Source organism: Cygnus atratus, chromosome Z, assembly GCF_013377495.2.
Source record: "Cygnus atratus isolate AKBS03 ecotype Queensland, Australia chromosome Z, CAtr_DNAZoo_HiC_assembly, whole genome shotgun sequence".
NCBI classification, from domain to species: domain Eukaryota; kingdom Metazoa; phylum Chordata; class Aves; order Anseriformes; family Anatidae; genus Cygnus; species Cygnus atratus.
Genome location: NC_066396.1, coordinates 30,351,708 through 30,372,650, shown reverse-complemented (window position 1 = coordinate 30,372,650; position 20,943 = coordinate 30,351,708). Strand labels below are relative to the sequence as shown.

At 35.7% G+C, this 20,943-nt stretch overlaps 1 protein-coding gene across 9 annotated transcripts in view; it reads right to left on the bottom strand.

Moving 5' to 3' along the window:
- KDM4C (lysine demethylase 4C) overlaps nucleotides 1–20,943 on the bottom strand; it is a 296,942-nt gene that overhangs the window by 227,788 nt on the left and 48,211 nt on the right. For all 9 annotated transcript variants that reach the window (XM_035567672.1, XM_035567676.2, XM_035567671.1 and 6 more), the window contains 2 exons: nucleotides 10,567–10,616; nucleotides 241–344 (listed from right to left, as the gene is read on the bottom strand). In XM_035567672.1, coding sequence (XP_035423565.1) covers nucleotides 241–344; nucleotides 10,567–10,616 — 154 coding nt within the window. The remainder of the gene's footprint in view (nucleotides 1–240; nucleotides 345–10,566; nucleotides 10,617–20,943) is intronic.

Below are 20,943 nucleotides of genomic sequence, written 5' to 3'. Positions count from 1 at the left end.
TAACAGTGATCCCTTAAAAGCACAGACACTTTCAGGGTACAGACTGTGACAACAGCAAGTGCTCTCTATTGGAAAATTCCAAGCTAAATCACGTGAGATAGCACTTGTTTTCATCTTTTCATGGATCCTGTGCCTAAAAAAAATATAATTTTGCCTCACCTTCACTATGAACAATCTTTATAACAAACACAACATAATTCAACATATGAATGAACAGTTTAAAAATAAACACAAACGTACCTTGTCAAAAGGAATTCCGTACTTTTTCAATATGGAGGGAGAAATCAGTGTCATCTTGTGGCGAAGAAAAGCATCACATCCTTGAGAGCTGCTTGGGAAGAAACCTATTAAGACAAGAGAAGCCAAATTGGGTATTCTTTAATTAAAATAACAAAGACATTTTTATATTTTATTTTTTATAATGAACAATACTTCAAACTTCCTGTATTTTTTTTTTTATCCTGTCATTGTTAGCTGCTGAGAAACTTGCATAGAAGTCAAATTCATCTCCTGCATTTTTTAACTGATTTTCAGCTTTTGTTTTTTAAGGAACTGAAATGATTTTTCAGAAGTCAGATCCGTAAATTTGGGCATCCTTTTCTTTCCTTTTCCAGAAATACTTTATATTTTTCCACATGCATGTTCATACTCCAACACCTGCACACCTGAAAATCAGCCACATTATTAAAATTTAGAAAGATTCTACAATTATTACATTTAGCTAGCACAGATCATCTATACAGTAAAAAAAAAATAAATCTATCTAAAAAGGCCAGGTAGTATGGTAACAGCATTCTCAACTATTCCCCAAGGTTCACAGGTGTATCTAATAAATGGGGGGAAGGAGAGGAGACAGGTTAGTTTTGTTGTTTTTGCTTCTTTACATCTTGTTCTGATTTTATGAACAAAGACTGTTATTCAGGTTTCAACTTTCATGATTATTTATGCACCATTCCATTAACCCTTAGTTCATTAACTAATGATACAATCTAGTTGACAAGAGCAAAGTTACGTTCACCTCACTTTGACTTCTGTCAAAAAGCCATTTTTGACTGTGTTAAAATCTAACATCACTCAAGTCTGACAAAATGTTACCACTAACAAACCAACAGAACTAGAGTAATGAGTAAATTGTTTCCCTTTAACAATCAGCCATGACTAGAAGCTGTTATTTTTATTTTTGTAAAAAGATATTATTATTAATCTTTACAGTCTTTTTTAGTGTTTGCACTAGATCATTACCAAGAATCACCAAGAGAGATAGTATAAATAACTGCAATTTGTCCATATAGCAATCACAGAAAATGTGTCATTTTACTGTATCAAGCATGCAACATTCGAAAATAACATTTTTGTGAAGTCCAACTTCATTAATTTATTTCACTTTCTTCTGGAGAGTGTATTTTGCATCATTACCAAGACTTATTAACATCAATAGTTTACTCCACTGTATGCCATTTATTCCTAAGAGATTTCAGAAAGCTTCATGGGCTACTACTGAAAAATAAAATACCCTTAAAAGTACTTATATCAAAAATGTCTCTTAATTTCCAGAAAGCAGAATTAAGGCACAAAGGAATTTTCCATAACTATCACAGATCCACAGGAGAAAAACTGAGCAAACAAGTTGAAAGAAGCACTGGTTCCATGTCATGAGATTCTAAGTTCTCACTGTTAGTTTTAAGAAGCCTCATCACTGACCTCTCAAACCACACAGGATGCAAATATAAATTGTAATTTTTAACTGAAGAAACATTAATTAGTCTGATGCTTCTGAAAGCAACAACAAAAAATCTATTTTAATGACATTGGGTAAAAAAGGATACTTCAAAGTTATCTTAATTTCCATTACAAACCTAAAATTCTTATGATAAGAAAATCCAAAAAAAAGCCATTTAAGAACAAATTTATTTCTGAGTGCAAAGAATACACGTGCAACATATGTACTGCTATTCTACATAGAAATGCCCTCAGAAACATGGACAGAAGTTAAAGTGAAGCAAAAAGTATTAAAAAAATATTATAATAATATTATATTTTATCAATTACCTTGCATATCAACTTGATAGTGGAGAAGATAAAAAATCAACTATTCATTATGAAAAAGTCTCCTTAATAACAGTATTAATAGTAATTCAGAAGACATTTGATTCATTTATGCATAAAATATTTTACACCTGAAGAACATACAGGATCCTGCCTAGGATTATCCAAGGTGTTTAATGTTTGTCCACAGGTTCTTGGTTAATATATTAACCAAGAACACCACTCTACTTTCTCCAAACTGCATTATAAATTGTTTTGCTGAAAAATAAGTCTGCTAAATGTATTAAAGCAGTAAGAAGAGGTCACTCAAGAAAAACACAGGAGAAAAATTAACTAACAGTGTAAAAAATTTGTTTAGTTGATATGAAATTAGCAACGGGACATTTAACCAGTAAAAAATGACTCTGTCATCAATTTACTGTGTTTGGAGAAGTAGTTGTATCCCTCCTCTCAAGTAAACATTATTTTGCCATTCACAAAAACAGTTTCATACCTAGTGTAACAACACCACTCAACTAACATCACTATTAAATGAAAAGTAACTTTCAATCAATTACCCATCTAAATATTTTTATGAATAGATAAAATCTCAGTAGTTTTCCAGTTTATTATGTACAGTCATATTTCGTTTCTAATATGATTCTCACATTTATGTCCATTAACCATCCTAGAATTCCAGAGCTACCTTAAGATGAGCATATTACAGTTGATATGTTCTCTGCACTTTCTCTTCTAGCATACTCCCCAGTCCTGTGGGAATTATTTTTGTTCTAAGTTACTGGATAAAAAGTTCCCTTAAGGAGCAAAGGTGTAATGTACACTTACACTACTTAAATCTATTAAGAGAAATTTACAGGATTTAAAAACATTTGTTGTGATTACAGAGCCCTCCCAGTGAAATCAAAGGTGCTGCCAACACATTCTATGCCACTATAAAATATTTTTCTTACTCTTTCAAAGCCTATGCTTGGACACAAATTTTCCAGTCTCATTCTCAGAAATGCTCCCCTTCAATGAACAAAGGAAGAAAGTAAGGTAGCATCTCCCCATTATAAGACTGTTCATCAGAAGGTCTTTTGTTCTACCCAGGCTAAAGATAAGGTCACACAACTTCTCCTTCTGCAAAGACAAACCCTGCAAGAGAATGCACTAAAGGACATAAAAAGACCTACTAACACATTGAATAGAGGACATTACATAGGGAGTTTCACAAGACCTTCACAAATACATTAAACACACAGACAGAAAGGAATAAGCTTTCTCACAGAACATTGCAATTTAAATAATAAAAACACCATATAATCTTCTATCTCCTTTGTTAAATTTTCAATTATTTTTGATCCACTGCAGGTAAATTCAAGACATGCCTGGAACACAACGGAATCACTCAAATACTTAAGTTGATGTTAGAATTACCAATTCACAGCTTTACACATTAATCCTGAATACCTACTGAATTCCCACAACCAAAAGAAAAAAAAATACTGCAATCTAGAATTCAAGTTCTGTAGCAGATTCATGCTTTTATTAACTACATGAAATTAAGCACCCATTAGCTCTATATCAGTTCTACAAAAGCAGTTATTTTGTGGTATTATTTTGTGCGACCCCAGTTTCACAGTCTTTTGAGACCTGGTAGACCTCTTCTATCTCTATTCTCAATACTTACATTTCATCATCTGTACTCTACCCATCCTCTTCCCTACTCATCCTCTCATAAATGATTATACAGAACACGAAATGACAATTCAAAACAATTCCTTCAGAAGAACCAAAAGATCAGTATTCAAAGATTAGGGTAAAACTGATAGGTTGCACAATGATTTTCATCCACAAGAAAACAGACCATCTGGTTCAAAATTCTCCAACCCATGATTTAAAGAAACTGATATTCTGAACATCTAGAGCAGATTAGAATGATCTCCAAGATAAGAACATGATTCAACATATGGTGGACAAATGTTTGGGTACAAACACATACACTGCAGGTAGAGTACATTTAGCCAGCAAACAGAAGGTCCCACTCAAGCTTTTTAACAGCTTTATCTAGTTAGCACAAGCAACAATAGCAAAGAGTATGTGAAAACACAGGCTTCAGACTGTGCTAAGAATCAAAAACATGCTCTCAGATAACTCCACATCCATACTCTGTCAAGTAACGTGAACCAAAATAAGATAATTTTACACAAGGTAACCAATAAATATAAATAAATAAAAATAAAAAATATAAATAGATATAAATAGATATAAATAAAATAAATAAATGCTAATAAAACTGTTTTGGCTGTTATCGCTAGGCCAGTGAAGACTATTCCACTTCACTAGACAATGTCACCTTTATGCAACTTCTGGTTTTGTGATCCATTTTCCAGATACAAGTCAAACCATTCTCATCTTTATGGGAAGCTGGCAGCAGAGGGTACTAAGCAGATTGCTAGCTGTAACCGAGGAAGACAAGATTCACACACACACACACAACACTGCTGCAGTGAGACACACTAAAGAGTCCATGAAAAGGATCAAGGATAAAGACAAATTCAAAATAAGGCTGGCTCAATTAATTATTGAGGGACAGTGAGCATTGTTAACCCAGAAGGCTTTATTTCTTTTTTTTTTTTTTTTTCCAACTTAAGGCTATAGTTCATATCAGGTGACCATATTATCACCACAGTTATCTCTCATAAAAACTGAGGTGGGTTGGGTTTTATCCTCCAGTTGATTAGCATTATCAAAACAACTGGAATACTTCCATATGCTACTAGTAATGTGTTCATAGTGATTTCAGTTAAACTGCTTGTCTATTATTGTACATGAACAAATTATGGTATTTTTATTCTCAAATTAGTAATTCTTAAGCATACAAGTAGTTCCATTGACTCCACAAGGCAAGTGGTTAAATATTATCTTATATGATCAAAGATATCATAGTCTGGCTGAAAATGAAGTCATTATTTAACAAACACACAAAAATCGTATTCACAGGGAACTTTCAAATCAAATTCTAACCAGGGAATGAATGAGGCCATAATTCCTATCTTTTTCTACACTTTCACACTCAAGTCTTCACCTCAAATTTTACATTAAGCATGTAATATTTTTAGCTTATTAATATTATTTGAAAATAAAAATATAAAATTTGCAACATAAGAGAACATCCTGAATCGCAAATACCTTCAGTGTAATTTAACTTTACGGTAGTTAAAATTAATCCCAACTAAGTAATTAAGGAAGAAAGTTCAAAATTAAAGTGATTTTTTTGCTTATGTAGATATTCATTTAAAGGACTTCAGAACATACAAAATATCAACCATAATTCAGTGATCACAAGATCTACTCTTGGAACACAGGCAAATATGAAAGGAAGATTGAGTTTTCTGGTCTATTTTCTACATTTTACTTTGGTAAGTATACATAAAAACAAGATAACTTCTTAAAATTAATTTGCCATGATTTGAATTAATTTGATTTAACTTAATGTATTGTACATAAAAGAACTTCAGAGGATAAGCTTGCATGGCAACATTCCTCACAAAGAAGCAGTGGCAATCTGTATGCTATATAAAGCAAAGAGCACAAAAGACACAAAAGAAGAAAGTGCTTTGAAATATAAGTGTTATTATGCCCAGATGACTATGTTACATACCTAAGTTTATTATCTCTTATATGTGACTTTCTTAACTTGACTCACTTAACTATCAATTGAGACAAATTTCAATTCTTCAGCAGCTGCAGTTTTCAGATGTTAAGACCCTTACAAATTATGCAAGTTCTACATCAAATTCCATTTAAACAATTATTTATACTCATTTTCATACGTAACAGGTAATGACTTCTGCATCAAATAGATTAATTAATACTATATAACATACAAAGCTTTTTCTAAAACCACTACATACTTAGAATGTTTCAAATTTTACTTCAGTTTCTTCCGTAACATAAATGAACATCAGATAGATGTCATCTCTTCTCTAAAATAATTTCTGCAATTAAATCAACCATTAAAAGAATTTGAAAATCCTTCAAAATGTCATTTAAGATTTGCCACGCTGCTGCTATTCTCTTTATTTTCTAACCCATTTTGTGAAACAAAAAATCCTTAAGAATACCACAGTATTACAGATTAACATAACAAGTATAAAAATTGCAGTAACAGCTCACTTGAGATTTTTATTACATTTATGTCTACATAAAATTGAAAAAAATCCTACATAAATGAGAAAGCAGCTGAAGGGCAAAATCAAACTGTTGCCTTTATTAGATGCAAGTCTAATGTCTTTCAGATAAAATATTTGTAGGTGCCAGTCAATCAACATTTCAATGGAAAGCAAAGATGAGAGCATTCATGCACAAAAGGTATGTATGATAATTGTGATGTGCAGACAAGATAATGGAAAATATTCTAGCCTTCCTTTAATTCTAATGTATCAACTGCTGCTTTGACTTAGACAACCTGCCACATTTAATGTAATATTTTATTATTTTAATTATTATAGGAGCATTCAGTTGATTCAGTAAGCATTAGTCAGCAGTTAGCCTTCTTGCATAAGCTACTTTTCTTCAGATGTTGCACTCCTATAAAAGTATGAAAAATTTTAATAAACATTAAGTATTGAGACTCATTTATGTTATGTTCCATTAATATTTAACAGTAAGTAAATTATAGCCATGTAGCTAACTTTTCATGTTCACCTTCTTAATATACCCTACTGTACACCTACCCTAATTTTACCCTACTGTAAAATTTGGACTGTATTTTAGCAGGCAGCTGTTGCAAAGTAAAAGATCACAGAAGTCTTAACCTCTGTAAGTATAATCAGAAATGGAAGTTTACAAATAAGTGAAAGTATGTTAAAATGAGTATAAATTTCATCACCTGTATGCTTAAGAACTACATCTTCCATATTGTATTCTACGCTAATAGCTGGACCAAAAATACCACACAAACACCCTATTCACTGAAAAACAAGGTAGAACACATTAAAGTCAAACACTGAAAATTTAGGAAATTTCAGAGATGTTTGGCTGTAAAAGTAACTCACATACCTTACATTGCTGTTACAGTAAAAATCTCAATATGAGCATGTAGTTTCCCAACAGAAACAAATCCAGTTTCATCCACTGAATATAATAATAAAAAACATCTGAAATTTTACCTTCACTGTTCAATATCTGATTCTATGTTTTAATTGCTACTCACTGTTCAAAACCTGGTTCTGAAATAAAAAATAATTAAGTTTTGATCATACTTACCATGATTCATTAAGGAAAGTAGACTTCTATTCATCACACACCTTTATAATTTGTAGTATTAATTATAAGCAGTAGTAAACAACTTCCATGCAGGTGTGCCCTGAAAAAGGCTGATTTGACATGCTTGGGCAGCTTCACTAAATAAAGCTAAGGATGACTAACGATCAAGGAACTGGGGTCCTGTTCCCAGCTGTGGAAAAAGGTGTATGTGTATTCCAATGCCAGTGCTCCTCAGGCCTGACCCCTGCCTGTCTTGCATTATTCTACTAGTTCTAGTCCTAAGAACTGTTGCACTGGATGAGCCTGAAGTCCTATTTAGCCTACTACCCAACTCTGACTAAGGCATTCTGAGATTATGACACTGGTCTCCCCACCATATATCCTATCAGCTTCTGACAAACAGAAGCTTCAGAAATCTCCATTTCTCCCCCATGCTTTGTCCTGTTCCTCTTATTGTATTGACACCATTAGCAGCACTAAGAGCTCTGAGCACTCTCAGTATACAGTCTGCTAATATTATAGAAGTTTACAATAAGTAACATAAATTCCCATGAAAATCTGTGGTTTTTTTCTTTTTGTTTGGTTGTTGTTTTTTTTTTTTTTAAAAAAAAAAAAACAGTATAGCTAAGCATGCCCATGAAAAATAACTTACTTTCCAAATCTGTACAGGTAAGTCTAATATCCAGGGAAAAACTGGGTATGTCAAAGAAAAATCTGAAGCTTTTTTTTTTTTCAGCCTGCACCAAACAGTGCCATCCTTCACTTTCAGTTAATTCTTAGAAAGAAGTAAACAAGTGTTGCTGAAATGGCCTATTCTCTCTCTTCCCCACTCTTTATTTAAAAAAAAAAAAGAATAAAAAAAGCTTTGGATACACTCATTATAAAACATTTAAACATGAATAGTTAGTTTTAAAATGCTGCACAGCTATAAGCAGTCAATATGAAATTCTATAATAAACATTAGAGCAGCCAAAACATACCAAATGCAAATTCTACATACACTGAGATCATCTTCCCAGCAAATGTCAAAAGTGGCATCAAATAATAGCATCAAATCTTTGCTTCCCCTTTGTAATCAGCCAAGGTGTGTGTCAAAGAATTCCAAAGCTAGATGCAGTTTCTACATATCCTCTAGCAGATTTCTTTGCCAGCATAGTTCAGTCTCCCCCTGAATCCATGTCATTATTTTTTTTTATTATTATTACTGGATTTTAATTTCCTGAGACCCTTCAGAGTCTGCATCTGTACTGGAAGATCTAATGAACAATCACTGTTTAGTCACCTTTTCCAAGCCAATCATAGGTCTTTATCATACCTGCTTCCCTCTACTTTACTGTTCTCCAGAATGAAATCTTATAACTTAACAGTCCTTTATATAAAGTTTTCACCACTGTCCCTCTCTGAACCTTTGCCACATCTCTATTCTTTTACTCCCTGCTCATTTCCTATAAATCTTACAAATATTTATTAACCTATCTTAGCATAAGTCAATGTCACTTGCCCAGTCTATCACATGCATCAGTTTGCTTATCAGTGAAAATAACAGCTTCAAGGTATGCATATGAAGAGTTCTGTGCTTTGCAAGTCATAGAAAAGGATGGAGAAAGAAAAGTGGCAATTTTCTCAACTGAAAATATGGGAAGATTTAGGAACAGTATAAGTAATTATTCAGGTCGAAATCTATCTTTTTAATGTGCTTGTTTGTTTGGTTTTTTTATGAGTGTGAGCTCACATCTTCACTTTCACATCTCAGTGATACATTCATTTCATATTAGTGTTATCAGTGACTAGTTTAAACATCATGCATATATACGCACATAAACAGATATGAAAAGAAAATGAACAAACGTTTTCAGATGACGGCCCTGTGCCCTGGTTTCAGCTGAGACAGTTAATTTTCTTCATAGTGGCCTGTAATGGTGCTGTGTTTTGGATTTAGGAGAAAAATAATGCTGATAACACATTGATGTTTTAGTTGCTGCAGAGCAGTGCTTGCACTAAGTCAAGAACTTCTCAGCTTCTCACACTGCCCTGCTGCGGGTGCACAAGAAGCAGGGAGGGGACAGAACCAGGACAGCTAACCCAAAGCGGCCAGAGGGACAGTCCACACCATGTCACACCATGCTGAACAATAACACTGGGGGGTTGGCTGGGAGGGGAGAGGGGGTGGCTGCTGCTTGGAGACTGACTGAGCATTGATTAGCAAGTGGTCAGAAATTGCACTGTGCCTCACTTGTTTTATATATACACAACAGTTTATTTTTATTATTTTTCCTTCTTCTTCTGTCCTCTTTAATTGTCTTTACCTCAGCCCACAAGTTTTTACCTTCTCCTGATTCTCTCCCCCATCCCACTTGCTGGGAGTGAGCAAACGGCTGTGTGCCCAGTTAAACCCCAGCAGTCCTGACTCACAATATCCAGTTATGAGCTTTCAATGGTATTCCTTACATAATATCATTAATAGCAGGCATGTGCTGTCCAACCAAGAAATATGCCTAAATATTTCTGTATTTATAAGTAGGCACTCTTAATCTAGAAATAAAAGGAGAGCTGTAGCTTTTTTTAAAATAAGCTTATGTGCAAGAAGAATTTTCCTTTAAATTAGCCTCATCCTTAGATCTCATCCCCACAATAACATCTTCTGCTCCTTCTCAAATGATGCTCCTCACACCTCTGGAGGGCAAAAGCCAGTAAGTGCTTTGGCTAAAGTACCTTTTTATGCCTGTTCTAAGGCATAATCTAAATAAGATTTAGAATTGGTACATTTTGTCTGACTCCTCTTTCCCAGAGGTACTAACTAGGTTTCCATCCTCTACCCTGTCATTAACTTTCATGAAACTTCTGGACACTCAGCTATCTTTGACATTTCTTTGAATCAAATTTGGCTAAGATCAGCTACAAATTCAAAAGTTCTTGATGAAAAGCTATGACAAGCAAAAGAAAGCAAGGGCACAGAAGGAGGCAAAGATACCGGCAATGAACATCTAATGAATAAAAAGGGCAAAATACCAAGTCTTATTTTCACAAACTTAACCAACCTAAAAATGCCAGTACAAAATAAAGTACTAAGAAAAAGGCTTATTTTGTTTCTTTAAAATTCCTCAGAGTACTAAGAAGTGTTCCCGTTTTGTAAACATACTACTGACAGATAAAAGTCACACAATATTTAGAAGTAATAAAACACTGTAGGTTAGTAGAGAAAAATGTTTTTCATTTTGCTGGAGGTTTGTCCTTCAAATATCTTACATACAGAAATACTGAAAATATTACCTTGAGCTAGTCTTTCAAGCCGCTTCCCATGCTCTGGAGGAATAGCATACCTAAAATTCAGATGAAGAAAAGGGATAAAGAAAATGGTTAAAGACATGATTACTAAAGTAAAAATTATTTCACACACAATAAGTACCCCAAAACACAGAAAACAGGAAGATTAAAGAATGAAAAATTATATGGGAAAAATATACTATTTTCTGAGAAAAAAATAAAGATTAAGTTATCTTTGAGAAAATATTTTAGCATATTTCTAGCTTAAATATTATAATACCCAGTTCAGAAATTTTATATTCAATATTTTATATTCAATATTTTTAAATCATGCATATTGACAATATTTCATTATTATAACAGGCCAGTTAAAAAGCTACATTTTCCTTTCCTAAATGAAACAAAACCACGTAACAGAATAAATCTAATTCATACAGGTTTAATCTCTGTTTTTTTACTGTGTTTCACAAGACACAGGAGTTCAACAGAAACATATGAGCGTTAGACATCACTATTTTGTCTTATTGTCAATGCTAAGGAGTAAGAGGTTACTTGTCTTTGTAAAACATTACAAATTATTTTTTAACTCTAACAAATAAATGCTCTTTAAATTCAGAAATTGTACAGATTGGAAACACTCTGTTCTAACAATAAACTATTTTTAGAAGATTCCATAAGCTATTTGCAACAAATCAGTAAGAACATAAAACAAGTGGAATCTGAGCAAACACAGAAGCTTCGCACATTTCACACATTTACTGCACTTATTAGATATACTACACGTATATCTGTGCATTATGCTTTATTTCTGACTTTAACAGCTTTCATTCCAGTTTAATGTCACAATGACTTCAGATTGATTCTTCTTTACAAAAAAATACGGTTCAGAAAAGGAGAAAATGCATATTTAGCATAGTCCAAACCTGCCCTTTCAAAATGAACATGCAACTTTTTTTTTTTTTACTATATTGTGAACACCTATTTCATTGATCTTCCCTGTCAACTACGAAAAAACAAGTGACTCACTTTGCACAACCACCGCATATCTCAAGCTCTCATTTGCACCTCCACACACAATTTTACACTATCTCAACTGAAACTGCTGCACAGAAGCAAGACTTTTCCAAAGTCAGTGCCTTAAATAGAACAAGTGTAACAAAGCCCATGCCTACTGACAACCCACTCCAAATGCTATTAAAGAAACTTTCAACTTGACTCTGCTCACTGCTTGCAGTTTTAAACAGAATTTCCTTGTTTTCCCAAAACTGATTGTTTATCTCCATTTATACTTCCAACCTACTTATGTCTGTTCTCCACTGCTTAAAACACATGCATCAGTGTATACGTAATAATCTAAAAGTATGTTTGTATCTTTCACACACCAGTGGAGACAAATAGCTACGTATAACTTGTATAGCTATGTCATTAAATACACAACTATAAAGTAAAACCAAACAGATAGTGTTTATGTCTAACAAAAAAAGCACAAAGTAAAGTCTCTTCTTTACTTTTCAGGTCTTTAATGGACTGGAATTATTCTTAAGTGTTGTTCTTCCAAAAGTATGATTTACTGCCTTTTTGTGGTAACAGAGAGCTACATGTTTCTGTTTGTACCCATAGACTTAGGTACTTATCAGTAGTCTAAAAGACAAAACTTGACAACTGAGGTCTCAACAAGTCTCTTGAAATGATAAAACAGGGCATGTGATTTAACTGGACTACACGTATTTATTTAGTGAATCTAAAATTATCAATCAGTAATTCATTAAGAAGGACATGGACATATTAGAACAAGTCCAGAGGAGGGCCACAATGACCAAGGGGCTGGAGCACCTCTCCTGTGAAGACAGGCTGAGGGAGATGGGGTTGTTCAGCCTGGAGAAGAGAAGGCTCCGGGAAAAGTGGCTTTCCAGTACCTAAAGGGGACCTACAGGAAAGCTGAGGAGGGACTCTGCATCAAAGACTGTAGCAATAGGACTAAAGGGAGTTGTTTTAAACTAGAAGAGGGTAGACTTAGATAAGACATTCAGAAGAAATTATTCACTCAGAGGGTGGTGAGGCGCTGGCACAGGCTGCCCAGAGAAGCTGTGGGTGCCACATCCCTGGGGGTGTTCAAGGTCAGGCTGGACGAGGCTTTGAGCAGCCTGGTCTGGTGGGAGGTGTCCCACCATGGCAAGGAGGGTAGGATTAGATGATCTTCAAGGTCCCTTCTAACCCAAACCATTCTGTGATTCAACACAAGCTAGTGCTTTTCACTATTGTCTTTTTTGGGGTAACGTGGTAGCATCTACTCCCTGGTCCTCCATTTCTTCCCACTGTTGCTACTGTCCCTCTTCTCACAGTTAAAGGACAAGGAACAGGAGATTGCCTTCACAGTATCATTGGAAGCCGTAGTTTCCAGTAATGCTCCAGTAATGACTTTCCTTGGTTCCAAATACCATTTGTTAGAAAACTGAGACTTATTAAACATATGAACCTGTCTTGGATATCAGTCAAAGAATGGTGAAATGAATCTAACTGGATGCTTCATCTACTGCACAGAACACTGAACAAACTCCCAAGCTCTGTCTCAGATCACTGTCAGTGAAAAAAACATTCCCTCTCAGTATCCTTAGCCAGGTCATGTAACACCTTCAGCACACTCTCTCATATTGCAAAACACTCCATCACTTTCCATACAGAGGTAAGAACCACTGTCAAGCTGAACTGAAACACGTTCTACAGCATCTCACCGGGTTAAGTGTTACAGACTTACACTGCAGCTTCAGATCAGCTATTAATAATGACATTTCAGTTTTCCAGCCTACCCTCCTCTCTCCCAAGAACACTGAGTACTTAGGGGAAAAAAATACACGTGGAGAAGAGGCTGAAAAAGTACGGAAACTCTCACAGAAAACACCGTGCACTCTTTCTGTTACTGATCTCTTCGCTACACCCACAGCGTTAACAGCTTTCGGAAAAATATTTTCCCCACTTTGTGCCCAGCCTCTTCTTAGCTACATTTCCAAACAGCCACTAATGTTTGTCTGACTCCTCATATCTTAAGGTCAAGTCCTGTCATCTTCAAAAGTACACGTAATGGATTTTAAATGCTGTATCACTATGAAGCAAAGAGAAACTTTTCGGATACCAAGCAAAGACACAGAAAAATGAAAAGAAATAATGTTATTTCTGTTAGTGCTAACTAAACTTTAATCTTATCAGTTCAGGAAGACATATTTCTTAAAAATTTTTAAGAGACAGATTAAAGTTGAAGAGTCACTGTTCATTGCTTCATACTTGCTGAATATTGTTCAGAAAAGATCTCAAATACATATTAATTCAGCAATTAAAGGGTATTGCCAACATGATAACTATAGTAATTATTAAATCTAAGTCAACAATTTATGTTTCTGAAACATACACACACCACTGATATAGTTTCTACTGTTTTCAAGACTAAATGCTTACACAGAATTTCTTAGTGTACTTTAAAGCTAGTAACTTCATTTTTTTATTCTAGTTTTTAATAAAAACTCAGTCTTACGGAAGATTAATCCACTGTTTATCCATGAAGAGTGGCAATGTAAGCTCCCTGTCCTATATACCTCAGATCCCCAGGGTAGACAATAACAGGCAATGGTTTAGTACTGATGATCACTCAGCCCTGTCTTTAACTTGGAAAATATGGTTAAGATAGTTAACTATGATACGAAAAAACAACATTCCGAAAGCAAGGCTGAAAATAGCAATGCACAGTAATAACTTTGGTTACTATTAGCTTTATACTCAGATGCAAAATGTAAAAAACCTTTAAGGAACTGTTTCCTTCACAGCTTCTGTTAGACGAATTTATTTTTTCTCTCCCTGTAGTAATGGAGAGCTACTTCATTACAGTAAAACACAACTGTTTCACCCTGCATGTCAAAGAAAAAGGAATCAGTGCAGGGAAAAAATATGGATTTTACTCAAGTTCGATTTTATTAAGAATGTTTGGATGTTGCACAGAGACATCTGTATAACAACACAAAAAAGAAGTGTTTTCTTTAATTTTCCTTTATGTCAGAAATGAAATCTTTAGCATAACTCACTTGGAAGATAAGAATGACAAGCATGTGGACCACTTGTGAAATGGATTAACTCAAAGGAAAACACAGATGAAAATTACAGACTTCAGAAGAAATAACTAATAGACATTTCAGAAAACACAAGACAAACTAATATCTCCACAGCATTATTCACTTTTTCAAATCTCCATTTGAGAGACTGTTGCAAAAACATCAGACAACAGAAAATAATTCTACTGCATAAAAAGCGCTTATTGAAAACTCAAACTCATTTAAACGAATTGTCTACAAATATTTTTAAATAATGCTAGAGCATGATTTACTGTACGTTATATACTGTGCATTACCTAACAATAATTTCATTGTTTTTTTTCCATTACTTTCATGTTCTTTTTGCTCTCCTGGTCACAGTATAACCATTTGTTTCTCCTGCTGAGTGTAGGTCAGAATAAGAAAAAAAACAAAAGAAACCTGCTCAGAGCTCTTGGTTATCTAGAAAGGAAATTAAAATGGCTATGTTTTTGTACTGTATTAAAATGAGACTGAAAAAAATGCCAGAAAAAAATGCCAGAACAAATTTTGATCAGAAATGTCACTATATTGATGTAAGTCCAGGGTTTAAAAAAACAGAAAACACAGGAAACAACATTCTATACAATTTGGGATTGCCTATCTGTAATAATGCTGCTGTGCCAGTTTGTGACATTAACACATGAAAATAACATTTCTGAAACATACACATCATCCTGACGCCTTGTAAGAGAGTACTAATATCTCCACAATACACACAGCAGCCTGAAACAGTTTCAGAAGAATCACTGGTTTGGAGGGAGAAATATGTATTAATACCTTTTTTCTGCTCTTCCCCCTAGTAGATGGCTTAAAAAAAATACAATAAATTCAAATTCATGGGAAGTCTTGATTCTGTGCCCTAGTCTTAGCACTTACCATTTTAATTAGTGACCAGCTAATGGAAATTAAAGAAATTTTCTAGCACAACACATTAGAATCCAATATTCCTCATCTATACAAAGACATCTTCCCTATTCCATGTTCCTCCTTTGCTCCCATGTAACTTGTGACATGGGACAGTGAAGAATGTATTTCCTTAACCTAACTATTAAGGGATAGTCTTGGGAGGTACAGGGTTGATATGCAACCTGAAAATAAAAAGAGAATTGAAATAACATTCTTACTTTTTTGTTGGATTTCTGGTTGCAATCAGTAAACCCAATTTATATAGGGAGACTAACTCAATTTATTTCCTTTAAAGAAGTGAGCAATTCACCTACTCTACAGTGATGACTTAGGAAAACTTAAGGAAGATATTTTCAAATCCTCACTTCTGCAGTTCTTAGAGGATTAAACCACAAAATTTCTAATATCTCCCCCTCTTTTTAGACTTGCCTACTGGCTAGACTGGTCAGTTTCCCACTCAACTTGTTCACCATTTGTACTCCGTTATGAAGCTCCTAGTTCCACCCATCCACAGTATACAGAGCATAAGCACTGAATTCAGAGTTCTGAACTGCTTTCTAGGACAAGCAGACAGGAAGGTAACTGTGGTATCACAGCTCATTTACTTTAGGGCTCTTGGCTAAGCCAGCTCCAGGTTTTCATAGAACAGACACCCTATTCAGCTGCAGTTTCTTCCCAATTTATAATAACAAACACACTATTTAAGCAATCCTAGTACTTGATTCATGTTTTTTTCCTCAGGATCTACCATGTAGCATGGTAGATGAGGTGCTGCTACCCCAAAGCAACACCTCATCATCGCATTGGGCAAATTGAACTTATACAAGTTACAGTTGATCAGGAAAAAAAGACAAGAGAACTGTCATGTTTGAAGCTACCAAGCGTTCTTATAAAGATGGGATTGAAACAAAACACTTCCAGCTCAAAGCTACTAGGTCCTTCAACAGTAATGTAACAAATATTTACACATTTTTAAGACCAACATCTCTATATGATCAGGGAAGAAATAATTGTCTGTTTTGTTATTCGACTCTCTGAAAAGTTCTCTTGGACTCTGAAAAAAGTCTTCAAGCAGCCAGAAAACATGCTACAGCGCAATCTGAATTTCTGTAATGCCACAGTAGTTGTAAATCCCCTACACTATGTTAATAAAATTAAACAAATGCAATTAAAGTGTCATTACATTAAGAATGCTGACTTAATATTCTATTGTAAATTATTACTTTTTAAATATTAATTGAATCCAAACAATTATTTAGCATTCCAGCTTCCCTGTTACATTCAGTTAATGTCTTGTTTTTAAGACAGTAATATGAGAATATTTATTCAAAAAAATGAAGTGTAATGTTACACTACACTTCATTAATGTTATACATAACTGCACTTCCTGAAGCAAAATTTAACATATATTAAAAAACATCCTGCATAATCTACCGTTGTAGCTAAAAACAAATACAGTGATGCTATCTTCTGTCTGTATCAGAATTAGACCTTTCAGTTTTTCCTTAATTTCCTGTATACTCGATGTGTGTGTATATATATATATATCCAAGATGATACATACCCACCTATTCTGTCTTTAATTAAGACAAATATCATGGCTACATTGGTTATGACCAATATCCACTTAAGTTGCGTTTAAAATTTAAAAAAAAATCAGAAGCCAATATACATAGTAATGCAGTTTTAAGCTGTATTGCTGCAGAACTTCAAAAGTTTTCAGTCTGACACATACAAACTATTAAAACCTTAAGCATTCTGCATCCATCAGCATATACTCTGTTTCTAGAAGAAGCTTCTATCTCCAACTTTGTTCCACCACAAAAATCCTAGCTTAAGGATATGTTCAAGACATAAATTAAAATTTAAGTCTTCACCCAGGGAAACTGTTATAAAGAGGAAAAAGGACAATTTGTCTTTATTGGCTGCAAAGAATGCCAAAACTCACAAATACCTGTACTTGTTCGATGAATTGCACAGCTGGCACTGTACGACAAGCAAGGATATGCTGGTACAATGAGTCACACATTTTTAATTTAGCCTGTTTTCACACAAAGTGAATTTTACTTTCATAGAAAGAAAAGCAGTGGAGCTAAATGGTACTATAAACAAGAACACAAAGATCTCTGAAATATAAGTTGTTTTTCTTTTTTCCAAGGAGCCCTTACCATTCTCAAGATAGAAAAGGAAGGTTGTAATAGCCTCTGTGAACAACAACTACAAGATGACAAGCCCCTAGTTTAAAAGAACAGAAAATAAGGCCTATATTTGTCATAAAAATATATATCAGGTTAGCTAGCAAAACTTATTTCCTGTGAGTCCGTACTGCATAGATCAGCACAAAATTCTATAAACTGCCAATCATACACTGACTTCCACACTTGACTTGTATCCCTCTGACGTCCATGACAGAAGAAAAAAAGATACCAAATAAAATTTTATTTGCCCACAATAGTGATAAGGTAAACCAGCCCACGAAGTTAAACCAAAACAGATGCTTTTTTGCACTGCAAACCATTTAAAGTTATTAATAATTTAATAACCTCAACATTTTAATAAAGCTAAAAGAAATTCAAAGCTATGTATGAATGTAAAAATCACTAAGTCATCAAACCTCCACAGTAAAAAGTATTAAAGAACAAACTATGTAGTTAGAGCACAACATCACTAGAACAATCAATACAAGAACAAAAATGTATTCAGATTTCTGAAAATGTATGGTGGTCTTATCATGCCTCAGAAAGTACTTACACTAATGCACAACACATGAATAACTCTGTTCTGGGCATCAGAACCAGAGCAGTTACATTTTGTACTACAGAATCATTACCACAATACTGTTTCCAAATTTATAGTTCTACTGAAGTAGCTACAAAGGTGATATCTGCAGCAGTCAGTTCATTCCATCAGTAAAATCACCAAAACCCACATATCAGCAGACAAGGTAGCTCAGGAGATGGGTTATTACCTTTTCGAGTTTTCCTTCTCTAACATATACACTGCATAGTTAAAAAATAAATGGTCATAAATACTGTATGCTGATAGCATGTGCAAAATGAACTTTTAACTGTATTCCAATACCTAAATAGCCTTTACCATCTGCCTGGCCTTGAGCAAAAATAATAACTCAAGAAAAAACTGCTTGTCAGACAGAAAAACATAGCTTATTCTCAATCTTCCAATTGAGAGCTGAAAGTTTACCAGATATGGGTAATACTATGACTGTTGCTGTCTCTGTTCCTGCACTTGTTTATGAATGGGTGTAAGGAAGAGCCTCCTTTTCTCTAATTCTGTATTTCCAAGGGCTTTGTATTTCTAACAATGCAGATCAAGAAAATTAGTAAGTATCACAGAGTCCTATCACAGAATCACAGAACAGTCGGCATTGGTAGGGACCTCTGGAGGTCATCTGGTCCAACCCCCCTGCTCAAGCAGGGACACCCAGAGCAGGTTGGCCAAGACCGTGCCCACATGGCTTTTGAAGATCTCCAAGTAGGAAAACTAAAATGTCCCTCGGCAACCTATGCTGGTGTTCAGTCACCCTCACAGTACAGAAGTGCTTCCTGATGTTCAGAGGGAACCTCCTGTGCTCCAAGGTTGTACCCATTCCCGCTTGTCCTGGTATTGGCACCACTGACAAGAGACAGCCTCGCTCTGTTCTCTTCACACCCTCCTTCAGGTGTTTATACATACTGATGAGATTTCCCTGAGCCTCCTCTTCTCCAGGCTGAACAGCCCCAGCTCTCTCAGCCTCTCCTCATAGGAGAAGTGCTCCAGTCCCTTCACCATCTTCATGGCCCTCCATTGGATTCTCCTCCAGTATGGAGGTAAGGTTTCTCTTCTACTGATAGCCTGGCACTGGACACAATACTCCAGGTGTGGCCTCATCAGTGCTGAGCAGAGGGGAAAGACCACCTTCCTCACCTGCTGGCAACACTTTGCCTAATGCAGCCCAGAATAGCATTTGCCTTCTTAGCAGCAAGGGCAACCTTCTGATTCACATTCAACTTCTTCTCCACTAGGATCCCCAAAGACCTTTTCTGCCAAGGTGCCTTCCAGGTGGGTGATCCCCAACATATGCTGGTGGCTGGGTTTCTTCCTCCCTACGAAAAGGGCTTTGCACTTCCCTTTGTTAAATTTCATGAGGTTCCTATCAGTCCTCTTCTCCAGATTCCTCTGGGTGAGGGAACAGCCCTCTGGTGTTATCAGCCACTCCTCCCAGTTTTGTGTCACCCTTAGATAGCAGTAGATAGAAAATACGAAGTAATACCAGCACAAATGGCTGTCCTACTTCATGGAGGACATTGTAGCTTCCAAATGTTTGCTCCACAGAATAACACTGCCGACAAATCATTATTCCATTTGATTATAGCTACCTTTTTACAGTCAAAATCCCTATTCTGTTTATAGCCATTTCTGTGGCTCCTGAGCTTTTGTCATAAAATTATTCTCTGATAATTTTTAGCAAAAAAAAATAATTGTGGCTAATCCTCTACTAATTTGAACATAAACATCTTTCCACCTCTCAGAGAAGTACTACAAGTGGGGCCTGACGAGGGCAGAACAGAGGGGGACAATCACCTGTCTCGACCTGCTGGCCAGCCCTCTGTTGATGCAGCCCAGGATGTAGCTGGCCTTCTGGGCTGCAAGAGCACACTGCTGGCTCATGCCGAGCTTTTCGTCCACCAGAACCCCTAAGTTTCTTTCCACAGGGCTGCTCTCAGTGAGTCCTTCTCCTCATCTGTATTCCTGTCTGGGATTGCCCTGACCCAGGTGCAGCACCTTGCACTTGCCCTTGTTGAACCTCATCTGGTTCACATGGGCCCACTTCTCAAGCTTGTCCAGGTCCCTTTGGATGGCATCCCTTCCTTCTGTTGTATCGACTGCACCCAGCACAAGAAGGATGTGGACAGAGTGGGTCCAGGGGAGGGCCGCAAGGATGATCAGAGGGCTGGAGCACCTCTCCTACGAAGAAAGGCTGAGAGAGCTGGGGCTGTTCAGCCTAAAGAAGAGAAGGCTCCGGAGTGACCTCACTGTGGCCTTTCAGTACTTAAAGGGGACTTACAAAAAAGATGGAGAGCAACTCTTTGCTCAATCAGACAATGAAAGGACAAGGGGGAATGGTTTTAAACTAAAAGAGGGGAGACTTCCCTGGAAGTGTTCAAGGCTAGGCTGGATGGGGCTTTGGGCAACCTGGTCTGGTGGGAAGTGTCCCTGCCCATGGCAGGAGGGTTGGAATGAGGTGATCTTTAAGGTCCCTTCCAACCTGAGCCATTCCATGATTCTATGATCTTTCTACCTCTCAGAGAAGGTTTTATAGATTACTCCCACTTTTCACATTAAAATATTTGCACATCAC